Source organism: Mercenaria mercenaria, chromosome 12, assembly GCF_021730395.1.
Source record: "Mercenaria mercenaria strain notata chromosome 12, MADL_Memer_1, whole genome shotgun sequence".
Lineage (NCBI taxonomy): Eukaryota > Metazoa > Mollusca > Bivalvia > Venerida > Veneridae > Mercenaria > Mercenaria mercenaria.
In genome coordinates, this window is record NC_069372.1 from 6,187,357 (window position 1) to 6,206,805 (window position 19,449).

At 35.0% G+C, this 19,449-nt stretch overlaps 1 protein-coding gene across 8 annotated transcripts in view; it reads right to left on the bottom strand.

The window, feature by feature from the left end:
* Positions 1 to 19,449, bottom strand: part of LOC123534606 (membrane-associated phosphatidylinositol transfer protein 2-like) — an 86,010-nt gene that overhangs the window by 24,494 nt on the left and 42,067 nt on the right. For 5 of the 8 annotated variants that reach the window (XM_053519053.1, XM_053519054.1, XM_053519048.1 and 2 more), the window contains 6 exons: positions 14,741 to 14,983; positions 14,047 to 14,436; positions 13,026 to 13,115; positions 12,063 to 12,095; positions 9,460 to 9,522; positions 1,454 to 1,549 (listed from right to left, as the gene is read on the bottom strand). In XM_053519053.1, the coding sequence (XP_053375028.1) occupies positions 1,454 to 1,549; positions 9,460 to 9,522; positions 12,063 to 12,095; positions 13,026 to 13,115; positions 14,047 to 14,436; positions 14,741 to 14,983 (915 nt within the window). The remainder of the gene's footprint in view (positions 1 to 1,453; positions 1,550 to 9,459; positions 9,523 to 12,062; positions 12,096 to 13,025; positions 13,116 to 14,046; positions 14,437 to 14,740; positions 14,984 to 19,449) is intronic. The other 3 variants (XM_053519049.1, XM_053519050.1, XM_053519052.1) reach the window with 3 other exon arrangements.

Sequence of the window (19,449 nt, forward strand, 5' to 3'; positions counted from 1 at the left end):
TCAACACTGGTCTAAAATTACACTTTTTAACTTTAAAATGCAAAATTTTCTACTAATATGAAAAGTTCTGATAGGTACATCATTAATGAAATCTGACAGAATATCTGGCATATTTACATCTATGCCTAAACTGTCTCTTAAAGGCCTAGATTTTGGCAGCGGGCCAAGGGATTTCTGTCTTCACCAGCACTGTTGGGGGCTAATGACCATCACAGTATGGTTCCAATAAACAAGGGTCAATGTTTATTGGAGAGTCAGTCTACCTTACAAGTGTATCAATTAGTGAGAAGGGGAAACAATGTAATTTATTTTTAATTGATGTATAATTGATAACTTTTTAAGTTATATTAGATTTTTTTTTTTGCATTTCTATGTAAAGAAAAATATTTGTTGATCAATCACAATAATAAGATAATCAGAAACTCATTTTCACAATATTGAAATAATGATAAACTTTCTTAAAGAAATATGAAAGTTTTTATTTTTTCAAAGTCTGTCTTGAGAATTGTGATATTTCATAAAAATGTGACTTTCACTCATCTAAAGCTTGCAGAATACTGTAAATAACATTTGTCTAAAAATTGAAAACAGTATGTGCGTTTCTAAGTTACAAAGCAAAGCATGAAAAAAGTCAGTTTTGGTAACATACTGAAAATGAAAATTCAGCACAGATGGAACACAATAATTTGAAGTTCAAATAATGTTGATTACATGAAAACAAGAAACCCAGTTTCCAATTAGAAAAACATTGTCAGCACAAAGAACTCATGAAATTTTCACTATACTATATCTTTAATCATCCTTTATGTAATATAATATTAATAATAATAACAATAATAATAATAATAATTATTATTTTTATTATCATTATCATAACATTAAAGTAATAGTTATTATCATTTATACAGTATCAAAATAATGAGTAATACTATTATTATTCCACATTTCACTGAATAAAAATTAATTTCTTTCAACTCCACTGCACTTGTCATCTTCATGGTCTAGGGGTCCCTGCTGTGCTAATTGCCCTCTAATCAGTTACGGTTACATAATCGCTGATAAGCAGCAGATAAGATGGGAGTTGTATACTGGATTGGGGGGGGGGGGGGGACACTTATATAGTAGTGAATCTAGGCCTTTAAATGATGTGGGTAGTCAATGTATGACAAAACCTTGGAGGGAATGACTCTTTGTCCAGCCAAGTCCATGGCAGATCTCATATTGACATCATCAGCATCCAGTCTAGGGTGATACTGCTGGAAACAGTACCATGCATGCAGTATCTGTATACATTGTATCAGCAAAGCTTATATAATACTAAGACCTTTTCTACATATCTTACAGACTATATATTTTTTGTGAAAACTGCCTTTTATTTTCTCATTTTCTGTTTAGATTTCGATTTCAAATCAATTTAGATATGCCTGCTGTTTTATTATAAAATGACAGGTACCTTGATCAAAGGACAGATGGGATCTGGCATCTGCAAACTCATCATTTGAAACAGAAAGAGTTTCCATGGATAACGACTTTACTCCAAGCCCCTCCCCTGAAATTTACAAAACAATATTGAGAATTTAAATAACAAGACTTTAAAAACCTTATCAGTAAAGACCTTAGTATTTCTGGAAGATCTGATTCTGATTCCATGCTTAACCTTTACACTGCTAAATTTCTATAATGAACCTGTCCATCGTTCTATTTGGAAAGTACCATTAACTGTTAAAAAGGGTGCATACCAAAAAGATACTGACTGAATTGGGAACAGTGCAGTCATCATCAGACTGCACAGTTGTGTAGGCTTATCATGATCTGTACTGGCTGCAAAGGCAGAATCAGTTGTGGCCAACATGTTTAGGGATAATAAATGCCATGAAATGAACACATTACAGAATTAAGTCCACCAGGACATGGATGCCGCTGTATGTCATTTTAGGACACAGAAGTTTGTTTTCTGTAAGTAATGACACTTTGACAATACAACAATAGAAAAAACAAGAGGACCATGATGGTCCTGAATCGCTCACCTGTTCCCACATGACCCAGTTTTGAGTATGACGTCGTTTTTTCTATTATTTGACATAGTGACCTAGTTTCTGAGCTCATGTGACCCAGTTTTGAAACTGACCTAGATATTTTCAAGATAAAAATTCTGACTAATTTTCATGAAGATCTATTGAAAAATATGGTCTCTAGAGAGGTCACAAGGTTTTTCTATTATTTGACCTATTGACCTAGTTTTCAAAGGTACGTGACCCTGTTTTAAACTTTACCTAGATATCATCAAGGTGAACATTCTCTCTAATTTTCATGAAGATCTCATGAAAAATATGGCCTCTAGAGAGGTCACAAGGTTTTTCTATTTTTATACCTACTGCCCTAGTTTTTGACCCCACGTGACCCAGTTTCGAAACTGACCTAGATATCATAAAGTTGAACATTCAGATTAATTTTCATGAAGATCCATTGAAAAATATGGCCTCTAGAGAGGTCAAAGGATTTTTCTAATTTTTGACCTACTGACCTAGTTTTTGATCGCAGTTGACCCAGTTTCAAATTTGACCTAGATATCATCAAGATGAACATTCAGACCAACTTTCATACAGATCCCATGAAAAGTATGGCCTCTAGAGAGGTCACAAGGTTTTTTTATTATTTGACCTACTGACCTAGTTTTTGAAGGCACGTGACCCAGTTTCAAACTTGACCTAGATATCATCAAGGTGAACATTCTGACCAATTCTCATGAAGATCCATTCAAGGGTATGGCCTCTAGAGAAGTCACAAGGTTTTTCTATTTTAAGACCTACTGACCTAGTTTTTGATCGCAGTTAACCCAGTTTCAAACTTGACCTATACATCGTCAAGATAAACATTCAGACCAACTTTCATACAGATCCCATGAAAAATATGGCCTCTAGAGAGGTCGCAAGGTTTTTTCATTATTTGACCTACTGACCTACTTTTTGACGGCACGTGACCCATTTTCGAACTTGACCTAGATATCATCAAGATGAACGTTCTGACCAATTTTTATGGAGATCCATTCACAAGTATGGCCTCTAGAGAGGTCACAAGGTTTTTCTATTTTTAGACCTACTAACCTAGTTTTTGACGGCACGTGACCAACTTTCGAACTTGACCTAGATATCATCAAGATGAACATTCAGACCAACTTTCATACAGATCCCATGAAAAATATGGCCTCTAGACAGGTCACAAGGTTTTTCTATTATTTGACCTACTAACCTAGTTTTTGATGGCATGTGACCCACTTTCGAACTTGACCTAGATATCATCAAGATGAACATTCAGACCAACTTTCATACAGATCCCATGAAAAATATGGCCTCTAGAGAGGTCACAAGGTTTTTTTATTATTTGACCAACTGACCTAGTTTTTGACGGCACGTGACCCACTTTTGAACTTGACCTAGATATCATCAAGGTGAACATTCTGACCAATTCTCATGAAGATCAATTCAAGGGTATGGCCTCTAGAGAGGTCATAAGGTTTTTCTATTTTTAGACCTACTGACCTAGTTTTTGACCGCACGTGACCCAGTTTCGAACTTGACCTAGATATCATCAAGGTGAACATTCTGACCAATTTTTATGAAGATCCATTCACAAGTATGGCCTCTAGAGAGGTCACAAGGTTTTTCTATTTTTAGACCTACTGACCTAGTTTTTGACCACAGGTGACCCAGTTTCGAACTTGATCTAGATATCATCAAGATGAACATTCAGACCAACTTTCATACAGATCCCATGAAAAATATGGCCTCTAAAGAGGTCACAAGGTTTTTCTATTTCTAGACCTACTGACCTAGTTTTTGACCGCATGTGACCCAGTTTCGAACTTGACCTAGATATCATCAAGGTGAACATTCTGGCCAATTTTCATGAAGATCTTGTGAAATATATGGCCTCTAGAGAGGTCACAAGGTTTTTGTATTTTTAGACCTACTGACCTAGTTTTTGACAGCATGTGACCCAGTTTCGAACCTGACCTAGATATCATCAAGGGGAACATTCTGACCAATTTCCATAAAGATCCCATGAAAAATGTGACCTCTAGAGTGGTCACAAGCAAAAGTTTACGCACGTACGCACGGACGGACGGACGACGTCCGCTGCGCGATCACAAAAGCTCACCTTGTCACTTTGTGACAGGTGAGCTAATAAAGAGTGACCTTGACCTCTAAGTTTCCTGTGGGGGAACATAAATATTCCCATAAATAAAATAATTAAAATTTGAAATAATCACAAATAGCTGATTTAAGCCACCCTCATGAAACAATAACAACAATGGAAGGCATATTCCAAACATAACGTAACAACAATATGTTGTTTTTTGACTTCGACATGTTGTGACATAGTTTTATATAGTATCATTCATTCTGATGCTTTAATATTTAATTTAAATTCTCAGAAAAAACAAGAGCTGTCTCCATAGGATGACACATGCCCCCCCGATGGCACTTTGAATGAATAGTTATGGCCGATGTTAAGAGTTTAGGACCTTTGACCTACGGAGCTGGGTCTTGCGCGCGACACGTCGTCTTACTGTGTCACACATTCATGCGTATTTATTTTAAAATCCATGCATGAATGACAAAGATATGGACCGGACACGCCCATCAATGTACTATCATGAAAAATGACCTTTAACGTCTAAGTGTGACCTTGACCTTTGAGCTACGAACCTGGGTCTTGCGCGCAACACGTCGTCTTACTGTGGTACACATTCATGCCAAGTTATTTGAAAATCCATCCATCGATGACAAAGATATGGACCGGACACGCCCATCAATGCACTATCCTTTAATGTCTAAGTGTGACCTTGACCTTTGAGCTACGGACCTGGGTCTTGCGCGCGACACGTCGTCTTACTGTGGTTCACATTCATGCCAAGTTATTTGAAAATCCATCCATCGATGACAAAGATATGGACCGGACACGCCCATCAATGCACTATCCTTTAATGTCTAAGTGTGACCTTGACCTTTGAGCTACGGACCTGGGTCTTGCGCGCGACACGTCGTCTTACTGTGGTACACATTCATGCCAAGTTATTTGAAAATCCATCCATCGATGACAAAGATATGGACCGGACACGAAAATTGCGGACAGACTGACAGACTGACAGACCGACAGACCGACGGACCGACAGACGGTTCAAAAACTATATGCCTCCCTTTGGGGGCATAAAAACAATAAATGAAAATCTGAAATATATAATAAACAATATCAGGACCTGTAAATGTTAAATTAGTAACCTTGTTTCCAAAAAATTAGATCAGCTTGTTACATAGCATATTCCAATATGACATGCAGTATAACAATAATTATGATTAATTAAATATGCCATTTATAAGTACCGCACAGTATTATGGCGTTTTTATTTTTAGCAACATGTAAATAAACAATCAGTACTTAGCAATATCTTTTAAAAGGAAATATATTAAATGTAAGATCAATGGTTGGCCTGATGGCGCAGTAGGTTGAGTAGATATACTTGTAATCTCTTTGGAGTGATAGTTTTGATGGTTCGAACCTTAACTGCATCCGTCATTCTTTTTTATTTTGCATTTAATTTACATACTTTGTGTAAGTTTATTTTTCTCTGATTTCTAATTTATTCATGAATGCCTAAAATATCAGATCATATTAAAGATGAAACATATTTAAACATGATTACGTATTAACAATGACATATACATGTTAGTGAACAAAGTTAGTACTAGATTAACAAACTTTTGTTGTTTTCGTTGAATCCTATTGAAAAAAAAAAAAAAAGAAATTAAATACAGTTTTCAAAATACCTTTTTACGGGTCTGGGAATCGAACTCCCGACGAAAAAGTATAAGACGGATACATATACCGCTCTGCCAACGAGGAATTACTAATTGTAGCGTAAACCTTGTGTATTGACTTGAATTTACGCGACTGCTTTGTTTGTTTACATTTTAAAGCGCCTTATTACTGTGCGATACCTATAAATACCAGGAACAAAATTATAAACAGGAAAGGTTATGTTTCAATTGTTAGAACAGATTAACTTCTTTGCGGGAAGAATAAAATGTTAGACACATAAAACAACTTGAGATGAAAACCTAAGGCCCGGATCCAGGGGTGGGCTGAGGGGACTCATGTCCCCCAGTTAGCTGAGAAGTGACCTATACCCATCAAAGATGCACCCAACTATTTTGGCAAAGGAATAATATTTTCTCAAAATTTAGACCCAGAAATGCACCAGAGTCCACCATTTCATACCTACATTCAAAATTTTCCAGAGTGAGAAGCCCCCTCACCCCCACCCACCTTCAAGAGTGAACTAACCCCTCCATTACCTCAAAATTTAGACCTAAAAATGCAACTGAGACCACCATTACATACAAATATTTTAAAAAATTTCCATGGGAAGGGCCTGACCACCCTAAAATGAGGTGCGTACTCCCACCAGTAAATGCCCCTGAGGCAACCATTTCATACCTGTATTTAAAAAATTCCAGAAGCGCCCTCCCCAGTACCTACCCACGCTCGGTGCTATGCGCCTCTGTGGTGACATCTTCATTCTAGACTAGTGCCCCCCAGTCAAATATTTCTGGACCCGGGCCTGAACCATATGGTATAATTTGATACAATGACTATTTCTTTGCAGACAAGAATATTTGAATTGTTAACCTTTACCTTGCTAAATTTCTATAATTGACTGGTCCATCATTCAATTAGTACCACTTTTTATTCAAAGGGTTTTTTTTTTCTGAAAATTTACTGACTGAATAGCGATTAATCTTGGTCTGCACTGGTCGCAAAGGCAGAATCACTTGCCCTACCAACTAGATAATCTTTATTTTTTTGTAATCATTTCTCAATTTATTCTGACTGATCTTTCTTGGCTCTAATTATCTACCAATGTTTTGAGAAGAAAAGGGACATAATTATACAAAATTTGAATAGCCTTGGGAGCTATCTCCTGTGAACAAAACACAGGGTCTGAAAACAGACTAGCCACCAGCAGGCAAGAAAATTCAAATTGTTAGCACTTCTGTATACAGATTATCAGTTATAAACATGAGCTGCACCCCACCCCACCCATCCTCCACTTAAATCACTTGACTCCAGGTGATTCAAACTTAGGCCAAACAAAATTAGATCTAAGTTTAGCATTCCCATTATTTTTCAAAATTTACCTATGATGTAGCAATATATACTTTTAAAGTAATAATTATTGTGACATGCATTTATCAAGATGAAATGGCTTGAAACCAAGGTTACAATAAGTAACCCCTTTATGAAAAGAATTTGCCATTACGATCACGTATTATAAGACATCACTGCTGTTTTTTTTTGTTAACATTTTCTGATTTTATTTTTAACCTATCAACCCAAGTTTCAATTTGGTATGGCCTTATGTGAAATAGCTCAGAATTATGAAACTAAAGCATAATTCATCAGCAAATTCACTGATCATTATTGTATTTTCAGTTTTACAGTCAAATATAGGTCAGAGACCACCAATTCAAAAAAGTACAGGGAACTTAATACTGGGAACAAGGTAAGTGTATACCTCGGAATAAGGTAGTTGCGTTCTGACTGGTCAGTCATGTAAACAAACCCAAGAAGTGATTATTTTTTCAAAATGGAATATGGAAGGCCATACACGCCATAATGTTATAATGGAAGTCTATGGGAAAACAACTAGTGTTCTCTAACCTACATATGAGCTAAAACGTGACTTTTGTCGTAAGCCATCACAAAATGAGCGTGAAATTTGAATATTTTTTTTAATTTTGGCCTCTTTGTTTGACAGGTGTGCCCATTTTCATCTGAGTTTTTAAACCCAAATGGCTCATTTTTATCTCTGTAATGTCAGAGAATGATCAAAATTTATAGACTTTATTTCTATTTCTTACGAATGAATCATATTTCAGCTTCCAAACAAAATCCTTTGCAGATAACTTAAATTTTCACGAAAAATTGCAATAAAATGATGTCAGGGTCTGAATCTGGGTCTGTAAATTGACAGGGGGTGACCTTAGTAAACTGTCAATAACTTTCTTAAAACTGAACATTTCTTGATGAAACTTTGTAAAACATTTGGTATTGGATCGTGCTTAACAATAAAAGTGTAAAATAGGAAAACTTGAAACGAAACATTCATCTATAGGTCAGAGACCACCAATTCAAAAAAGTACAGGGAACTTACTGGGAATGAGGTAAGTGTATACCTGGGAATAAGGTAGCGTCTGTGTGTTCTGACAGGTCAGTCATGTAAACAAACCCAAGAAGTGATTATTTTTTTCCAAAATGAAATATTTTTACTGCATTTACAGTATTTCATTATACATTTTGACAAAATTTGCTACATTTCATGTGTATTGAATTTTTTTTTCATCAAATGAATTTCTCCCCCCATGACAACGATGTAAACAGGGTCATCTCATCCACACGAAAATTACTTAAATAAAGTATCACTATATTCATATGTTTTTCGTCCAATATTTTGGTGGAACTAAGATATTTCTTGAAAAAAATGTGATTGGATATACATGTTTCAATTTATGGAAGGCCGTACATGCCATAATGTTATAATGGAAGTCTATGGGAAAACAATTGGTGTTCTCTAACCTATAGTCTATATTTTTCAGCTAAATAATTATAGTCATAGCTAACTGTCTAGAACACATCACCCAGTTATAACAATACAGAAAATATACACATATGGAAAGAATAAATTAATATTGACCCTTACCCTGCTAAATTTCTGTAATGAACTTGTCCATCTTTCAATTTGGACAGTACCATTAACTGTTAAAAGGGGTGCTTACCAAAAAAATACTGACTAAATGGCAAAGAGTGCAGATCATGATCAGACTGCACGGATGTGCAGGCTGATCATAACCTACACTGGTCGTAAAGGCAGAATCAGTCGTATTTAGCATGATAAGGGTTGATATCAGATAAGTCAACAACCTTGAATCTCCTACATAAACTGTTTCCTCTAAATAATGTGAGAAACCTTAAAATCTAAAGTGTTTGTGAAGAATGAATTCAAGGACCTTACCCATAATCTGTTCACACTTTCAGCTTTAAGTCTGAAATTAAGGCTTGAATTTCTTCCATGTTTTTCCCGCCTTACTTTTGGTTTTTAATAAAAGCATGAATATAACTTATACTGAAACCAAACGTTTAACAGACTTTCAGAATGTGTGAATGTTTATAGTTCTTAAACCAATGTCAGTAAAGTTCATAATAGAACAGAACAGAACAAAACAGACTGCAAATTCTATGTATGTCATAAACTGTAGTGACGAAACAATGAAAGCAAAAAGTAGGTGGATACTTAAAGGCAGTGTTAAACAGAACAGAACAGAACAGGGTATAAATTCTACATAGGCCCTCTACTGCAGTGATGGTACAATGAAAGCAAAAAGTGGGTGGGGTACTTACATTCAGAAAGTGTTTCTGACTCAGAATATTCTAAATCAGAGTTGAATATTTCATCACAAAGACCTACAGAACATACAGGAAAGTAAAGCATACAAAAAACAAGGGTAAACAAAACTTTAAACATTAACTAAAAGCTGGCATACATCAATTCCAGTTATTAATTACAGTCAAAAATGATTTAGTGTCAGAAGTATTTAAGTTTTTCCAGCTGTTTTGTCAAATCCTTTAGGCTTTTTGTGAAATTCTCACGAAAATGAGGTTGATTGATATACATACCTGACACAGTACTATAAATAACTTCTTAGAATTTTCACGTTATCACCTAGATATTAATATATGCCAGCCTATACAGAAAAGGTCAAAATAAGGCATTTTGAAATAACGAAATGTAATTGTTAAAATCCACATTCATTTGGATTCAGAAATATTAATATAGATATTGTATTATTAATGCAAACTGAAGTTTTAAGCATTCAAATGCGTATGCAGCTAAAGCACAAGCAAAATCAGCAGCAGGGTTTGAAATTAAAAGATCAACAACATAACAGATGAAAAGCAAAAAAAGCTCTGTGTCATTTTCATATACAGGTCTATACTCTTGTGTAGCATGCCTTAAATATAGCTCTACTTAATATGCCATATATACATATAGCTCTGTGTAATATGCCATATATATAGCTCTGTGTAATATCAACTACATACAGTACTGTGTATGCCCCATAGGAACAATTTGAGTGATGTTCTTTACATTGCAACAAAAAAATCAAGCAGTCTACAGGTTATTGTGACCTTGACCTTTTACTGACTGATCCCTGAAACAAAAGGGTCCATCTACTGACCATGGTCAAAAATCCCTTGAAGTCAAACAGCTGTAGGCCTAAGTGATCTGAAGTTAATGATCTAAAACCAGATTTCAGTTTCAACGTCATTGTGACCTTGAACTTCTGCCAATTTCCCAGCAACTGTTTTAAAGTCTGGAGGTGACCTTGACCTTTGACCAGATATTTCTTAAAATGACAGAGATCATTTCGAGGGCTTGGTGCAAAACTATTGTAAGTGTATATAAATAAAGAACAAGATACAATAGTTTTGCGCCAAGCCCTCGATTTGCTGACCACACGTAACCATGATATTATGTTTAATCACTTGATGCCTAAGTGTTCTTCAGTCATGTACTGAAAACCAGTTGGTCTACTGAAGGCCTGACCACCTGACTGACACTGAGCAAACCCATTTACCCCTTCTCTTTGTAATGAGGTATAAAAATGTTTGCATCCTGAAAGTCTCACAAAAATGAAACATTCTAAGTAGCTGTGTTTAAATAAATGTTTTATTTACTATAAATCTAGGATTATTCCCCATAAAAGCGAAGAACTCTTGTACTTAAATACACAATCATTACTATAAAACAAAATTCCGTTAAAATATTTACACAATTTTAAAGATTCACTACTTAATTTTCTTATATTTTTTACAGTATATCATAATTTTAAGTGCATTAGGAAACGTGTTAAATATCATTGCGGGAAGTGATAATGTAAACAGGAAAGTTAAATTTGTACATAACATTTACCAGTGAACAGGTGCAGTGAACTATTTGCAGACACACAAGTGAATGTCACTGTTCCACAGAGAAAACATCGCATCTAGAATGCAACCAATTTACGAAAACACACAAAAAAATGTTTTCTTCAGAAGTTTTTGGCAAAAAGCGCATTAATTGTGCATTATAGCAGTAAAAGCTTTGCAACTAATGTAAACTTGAGCTATCACTGAAAGTGAATAATACCACCATAATACTGTTGTATCAAAGGAAATAAGAACATTGAGCAATTTTTTTTTATTTTTAAAGGTGTATTTTGTTTTTTCTCAAGCTCAAGGGCATATAACTCTGTTTTAAAGGTGTATTTTGTTTTTTTCTCAAGCTCAAGGGCATACAACTCTATTTCTTAAAGGTGTATTTTGTTTCTACTCAAGTTCAAGGGCATATAATTCTGCAACTTACACAGACCTAGAAAAAATATCAGATTCATTAATCACGTGTATCAAGTTTCATTTGAATCCTTTAAAACTCTGGTGGTAATTTGAGTAATGAACTGTTTCAATTCCCAAATACCGATCTTTAACCTCATTTTCAGAGAATAAAAATATAGAAAATGAAAAAAATATATCTCCATTCATAACTGGTCATTTTTATGAGATACAAAAGTGAAACATCAACATTTATCATCAACAACATCATAGTGCAGCAGAAACTAAATCAGTAATTACGGAAGGTTATAATTCTGCACATCCAGTCATTTCCATCTAGTGATAACATATAAAACTTCCTTTAGTAACTGAAAAGGTTCTGTCTGCATGTTCTACACAATAATTTATTTTATTTATTTATTTTGTTGGGTTTAACGTCGCACCGACACAATTTTAGTCTACACAATAAGGAAGATAATTCAACAATTATTCTAGACAGAGAAATGGTCACAGCAAAGTGTTCAGATTCAGCCACAATGACTGTATCATGCCACATGTATAACAAAATCTGCATGTCAGTTTTGTTAGAAACACCGTTCAACAATCCAGCCACCACTACACAGCCTACGTACCGCTTGGACTTTCGCTCTCGATGCCTACATACTCTGAACAAACAATTAACATACATCTTATAATTGGGGGAAAAAATACTGTGATTCTTTTTTAATGGAATCTACTGTTAAAAAGAGATATATAGATTCTTACTGAAAAATTTCTTCCAATAAAAAGACAACTTACTCCATAGATTTAAAAACACAGAGCAACATTTTGAAGGTTTGTTATTTTAGATTTAACATGTAGTACATAATTGTGAAAAGCATCATGTTCATAATAAGCCTGTACGTAACCAATACAGGTGTGCTCACAGGGTATAAATGATAAAATTCTGCCTGGCAACCTAAGCAGTGTCTGCAATATAAATTATACAACTTCAATGTTTAAACTGAAAAATATATTATCCTGTTTTTGAGATGCAACACTGCTGATAAGCAATTACAAACAATCAATTTATTATCTTAAAATACCTTCAATGATAAATGATTCTTATGTAAAAATTATAATTCTTAATTATAGATATCTGAATATTAAACATACACTTCATGCTTAAAGTTTAAAAATTTTAAAACTAATGCTTTTATCTGAGAAAAGCTAAACAACATCCATGATAAAAATAAGGAAAAATGATTGCAAAGAAAAAGGCAACACCCAAAATTTCTCTCCTGCAACCCACATTTGTATGTGAATGGGAAAGACCAGGAAAAACATGTACAGCTAGTAATGACCACTGATAATTAAGCTGCAGCTACAAAAATATAAATGAAAATAAAAATGAAATTTTAACAAAATTATACTGACACAATAAGTAACCATGATTCCAAGGTCATATAGCTAAAATGGAGACCAGTCTCAGAATACAACCTTGCCATTGGTCAGTTTCAAATCTGAAGTTCGAATCAACCAATCAGATGCTATAGTTATTAGACTGGTCTCCAAACTCAAATTCAAAATGAGGAAAATGTAGATATTTATCTTACCTTGGGCGTCATAGAATTCATCTTCATCTGAACTTGACTCTTGCAGTTGTTCAAGACTTTGAAACCTCCAATCAGATACTTGACTAGAATCTTTAAATAGATTGTTAAAATCTATAAATAAATCATATATTTGTACAGGCATTTTTATGTTTTCTTCCAACATAAGTATGACAACTAATTAATATATTTCAATTAAGATGAAATAATGAGCATATGAAATGTCCTGTTACAGGCTATATCCCATTAAAACTGACTGCATATGTTTATCTTCAAGTTGATAAAAGAAAACAATGCACAATTTAATTTAAAACTTTAAATAATGCACTTTAAAATGTTTACTGATACAATTGTAAACAGGAAATAATTGCAATGATGCATGAGTTTCAATTCTGTGATCCGACATGATCAGAAAATGTAGAGCTTGTGTATATTACAAGCGTCACATTCACATCAAGAAGATCCTGGTTTAAAGATCATATTCGCAAACAATTTATCATTTAAAGTTTGTTTTGTTCAATTAATAGTTAATTGCAATTTTCTCTCTGTATATCAGCAGATAATGATAATGTATCCAGTGTTGCTGGATTCTATACATATACAATTTACTGACCTCACATTCAAGAGGTCACAATGTTTGGTTATGTTTAAAGCACTTGTGGAGGCTACATTCTACTTCCACACACTTTTCAACATACCCTCAGATTTTATACACAAATGGCTACTATTAAGACAATGCTTTTTTTTTTTCTCTGTTGTTGGATTTAAAATAACACTGACAAAATTATTAACTTTCTAACTTCTGATAGTGCAGGAATACCCCAGGTGCCCCTCCAAGCATCATTTAATCAAAGGCAGGCACCTAGATAGAACTACTGAAGTCAACAAGTCCGCTGAATGACTTTCTACACCCCAAGCAAAGTTTTGAACTCACAACAGTAATGACTGAATGATTAGGACAGCGCCCTTAGCCATTTGACTACGCAGGGCCCCTAAACTACAGTGTAGCTACATCTGACCTTACCTAGTGATGTTTTTGATTTCGACAGTTGCTGCTTGCTTCTTGACTTTCCGGAATGTTTTGAAGTTTGTGAAGGAGCAGGACTTCCCGATTTTTTATGCACTTCTTGAAGTCCGTTATTAGATTTTGAAACTGGAATCTTCGGACTAGATGAATGTTTTGAGTCATTACTTGTTGTAAAATTATCAATTGTTTCTGTTTTCTTATTCGTTGATTTTGAACTTTCGTTATTTTGTACAAAGTCTTCACTTTCACTGACTGCAGCCATTGTTTCTTGTAAAGCAAGCTGAGTCTCATACTCCAGTTTACGAATATCCTCTAACTTTAGCCCGTGGTATTCGTCTTGCCAGCACCAAGCTTGCCTGTGGGCTCTCAACATAGTCTTACGTAATCCTGAAAAATATTTCATGTACCGATATAAATTTTTGCAGTATTACTCATTCGGACAAAGCGCAAACAAAACTGTACTGAACGGTATCAAATCTAACTGAAAGATCTTTCTACTCCCATCATAACTGAATCCACATAATAAATCGAGTATTTAAACTTTTTTGACGAAAGCAGGTTTCTTTAGAGAACTTTGTGTAAATCAGTTATTTATAAGCATTACCAAAAGCCAGTAGTTCAAAGGCATTACCTAAAATCAGTAATTTACGAATATAACAAGTTAAAAATCAGTAACTTAAAAGTGCATTACCTATATCATGAATAAACCTTTCAATCTTTGTCTGCATTCCCCAGTATTTGAACTCTACCCTGCACAGCTTATATGCTGTCATAATTTTCTTGTCCGGATCAACTTTGCTCGCCCGACTGTACTCTTCCCGCCAATTATCGTTTAGCGGACCACGTTTTGTCGTTTTGGACTGGAATATCTTAGGGTCTTCCTCCCTACGATAGTCACCGCTAGAGATGCTGTCTTTCACAATATCAATGTAATCTGAAAATGTAAAGTTTATTTTTCAGTCTTACATGTAAACAAATTTTCTTTTTTATATCATGTTTTTTCTATGCTTTTTACTATAGAACAGTTTTACCCATACAATATCACACAGACTCGGCAACATTACATGCAAAATCATCACATCACAATGTTAATTTTGGAAAAATGTTCAATAATTCTTTGATTTTTTTTATTGAGAGTACAAGTATGGGTGGCGGTTACCGCCAAAATTAGTAAATATACAATCCATTCATAAACAAGTCAGTCAGTGCAGTGCATTTCAATGCTGTCTATTCTAAAACTCCATCCTGTCCAATATATTTACATTCAACACATTGTATTTTGAAACCATTTAATACAAAACTTCATTCCCTCCATTTACACATGGAACGATGCATTGAAAACCTTGTTGCGATGCAACGTAATATGAAATCATCCAACAAAACATGATACCATGCAGCTCAATGTGAAGCCGTTTAACACAACGCGAGTACGTGCAGTGTAAGATGAAATGATTCGTTACAACATGATGCTGTTTAATGCATATTGACACCGCTTTGTGTAATTGAGAGCGGTGTATTAAAACTTGATGCCATGCAGTCCAATGTGAAGACGTTTAAAGCAACATGAGTTCGTACAGTGTAAAGTGAAATGATTCATTAAAGTTTGGCGCCGTCTAATGCATACTGAAACCATGTTGTGTGATCTGGAGCGGCGTAATGTTAATTACACAAAGCGGTGTCAATATGCATTAGACAGCGTCAAGTTGTAATGAATCATTTCATCTTACACTGCACGTACTCACGTTGTGTTAAACGGCTTCACATTGAGCTGCATGGTTTCATGTTTTATTGGAGGATTTCATATTACGGTGCATCGCAACAAGTTTTTCAATGCATCGTTCCATGTTTAAATGGATGGAATGAAGTTTTGTATTAAATGGTTTCAAAATACCATGCATTGAGTGTAAATATATAGGACGGGATGGAGTTTTGAACTAGATGACATTGAAATGTATTGCACTGACTGACTTGTTTATGAACGGACTGTATATTTACTAATTTTGGCGGTTACTGCTGCCCATAGTACAAGACTTTATGTTTTTGAAGGTATTTATACACATCTGTATCTTTATTGGTATATATTTTGGAAAGAATGTTACACAATTTACAGATCGTATTTTTTATTGCTTTGAAACAGTATAACTATCACTTTCGTTTCACTAATACATTCCAGTACTTCCCTGACATACATAAGATACATTTAATTGTGACTGTAGCTTTACAAACACAGTTTTGTTTGTTAAATACATTAAATTTCATTCAATTAAAGTTCCATAAGATTAAAATCAGATAAAAAAATCTATCTAAACAGATGTTTTGCATAATAAAATGGTTAGAAAATCACTACTTACAATATTACTCACGAAGTTATACATTTACAGCAATAAAGGGAGATAATCATAAACAATGGATTCAGAAATATTTTCTACTATGTAATGAAATTTCAGACCTTTGGCAAATAAATCAAAAATGATTATTGAAAATAGGATTTAACAAGAGCTGTCTCCATAGAATGACACATGCCCCCAATGGCACTTTAAATGAATAGTTATGGCCGATGTTCGAGTTTAGGACCTTTGACCTACGAAGCTGGGTCTTGCGTGCGACACGTCGTCTGACTGTGTCACACATTTATGCGTAGTTATTTTAAAATCCATGCATGAATGACAAAGATATGGACCGGACACACCCATCAATGCACTATCATGAAAAAAGACCTTTAACATCTAAGTGTGACCTTGACCTTTGAGCTACGGACCTGGGTCTTGCGCATGACACGTCGTCTTACTGTGGTACACATTCATGCCAAGTTTTTTGAAAATCCATCCATCGATGACAAAGATATGGACCGGACACACCCATCAATGCACTATCCCTTAATGTCTAAGTGTGACCTTGACCTTTGAGATACGGACCTGGGTCTTGCACGCGACACGTCGTCTTACTGTGGTACACATTCATGCCAAGTTATTTGAAAATCAATCCATCGATGACAAAGATATGGACCGGACACGCCCATCAATGCACTATCCCTTAATGTCTAAGTGTGACCTTGACCTTTGAGCTACGGACCTGGATCTTGCGCGCGACACGTCGTCTTACTGTGGTTCACATTCATGCCAAGTTATTTGAAAATCCATCCATCGATGACAAAGATATGGACCGGACACGCCCATCAATGCAATAACCTTTAATGTCTAAGAGTGACCTTGACTTTTGAGCTACGGACCTGGGTCTTGCGCGCGACACGTCGTCTTACTGTGGTACACATTCATGCCAAGTTATTTGAAAATCCATCCATCGATGACAAAGATATGGACCGGACACGAAAAATGCGGACAGACCGACAGACTGACAGACTGACAGACCGACGGTTCAAAAACTATATGCCTCCCTTTGGGGGCATAAAAAGTAATAGACATATTTCATGCCCATAACAAAAAAATGTGGCAGCCACATTATAAGCAAAGCTCATCACAGGGCATAGCATATCTTTAAATTTTCTTTATTCCACAGTGTGAAGATCTAACATGCCATACAAAAGCTGCATCAATTTCAATTATCTGCAGAAACCTAAAATTTTCCAATTAATTCTACTTCTGATTACATGCAAGGCTTTTCTCAGACACAATTTTCTCAACAATAGTCTAACAGATTAGTATGTAATTACTTCATTACATGCCTGCCATACAATTGGATTTTATCACTGAGATACCACTCATATTTGCTTACTTATAACACAGTTTTGAACTTAGGTTGAAACTGTTCTGTGAAAAAATGTGTCATTGGTAGTTTTGTATCAACTTTTACAGAAGTTCTAAATGTTGGAAGTTGCTGCGTTCTGCTGATGCGGCTTTTTCCTTTTTTTTTTTTATTGTTTTACGTACAAATTGAACTGTTTTGCCTACACAATGCTTTAATGCAAAAGTGTCCACAACAACAGAGTTAAACACTTATCAGTACACTAGAAAATCATTTGATTTTAATATTTTATAAGCTTGTTACACACCATGTCTGGCGACATAAGTCAATCCTAACTAAGTTATAAACTGGAAACCACCTTATTGATGATCACACCTGTTTTGTCACCTTGGCCCTATGGCATAAAAAAAATGACTTTTGTTATTACAAAAAAGTAAGGCTAAGACTGTCATTTAAACTACCTGTCTGTTCAACATTACAAAAAATATGATCAACCAACACTTTAGTCCACTGTGCAATAAAGGAACTTTCAAAGTTTGCAGATTTATTAACTTATCTCATTCCCAACTAAAGCTTTATGGATTCGAAACCATTTTCTATTTTTAGTAACAGTGACCTTGACCCAAGTGACCCAAAATACATGTTATTAATTACAAAAAATAGGCAGGCCCAGACAGGGATTTGAACCATGTCTCGCCCATTCAAAATTACAAAAGGTACAATAGACCAAATCTTTAGTCCTCTATATCACAGAGAAATGTTCTATGTAAAAAGTTAAATGCTGACCTTGAACTTGATCCTATGGACCCAATATATAGTCCCAATCTTGGTTTTTCTATAAGCTACCTATAGGCTAAGTCTTATTTTGATACATCAATCCAAATGAAAATATTTTTTCCTATTTTCAATCACAATGACCTTGACCTTGATCCCAGTAATATCACAAGCAATCCCAAACTCTATCTCTATGCAAGCTAATTCCTTGCAATCTATTTTATTCCTTACTCAAGTTATTAAACGGAAACCAAAGTTAACGCTGCCTGCCCACCCAATGACATTCCCTAATCTTTATACAAATGTTATTCGAAAACCTTGCTAAAACAAGAGCTGTCATTATTGGTGACAAATGCCCCCGAAGCGTGCTCAAGAATACTACAGTTGTATGCGCAAAAAAATCACACATCATTTCATGACCTTGACCTAAGGGGCCCGGGTCATAAGCGTGACACACCTTCTCACCTTAAAAATCAGACAAGCCTAACAGATTGTCCATCATGACCCTTCTAAAATAGAATAATGACGTTATTTTCTTATTCATGCTGAATAATTTATTACACTTTTTGATCAATAAATCGCGTATGTGCAAAAATAAGCATGAGAATCCAAGGTGGGTAAACAAATACAAGGCTATTACGTTTCTGAAGGTGTATATTAAAAAGAAAGTTTCAATTTTAAATATCATCAGTAGCTTTACGGTGTTGTTTTATTAATGTAAAATACTCTCTAGTACATGGAGGTGTTGCATAAAAGGGTCATTACTTAACCCTTATCATGCTGGACACGATTGATTCTGCCATTGCGACCAGTGCAGATCATGATCAGCCTGCACATCCATGCAGTCTGATCAAGATCTACACTGTTCACCATTCAGTCAGTATCTTTTTGGTAAGCACCCCTTTTAACAGTTAATGGTACTGT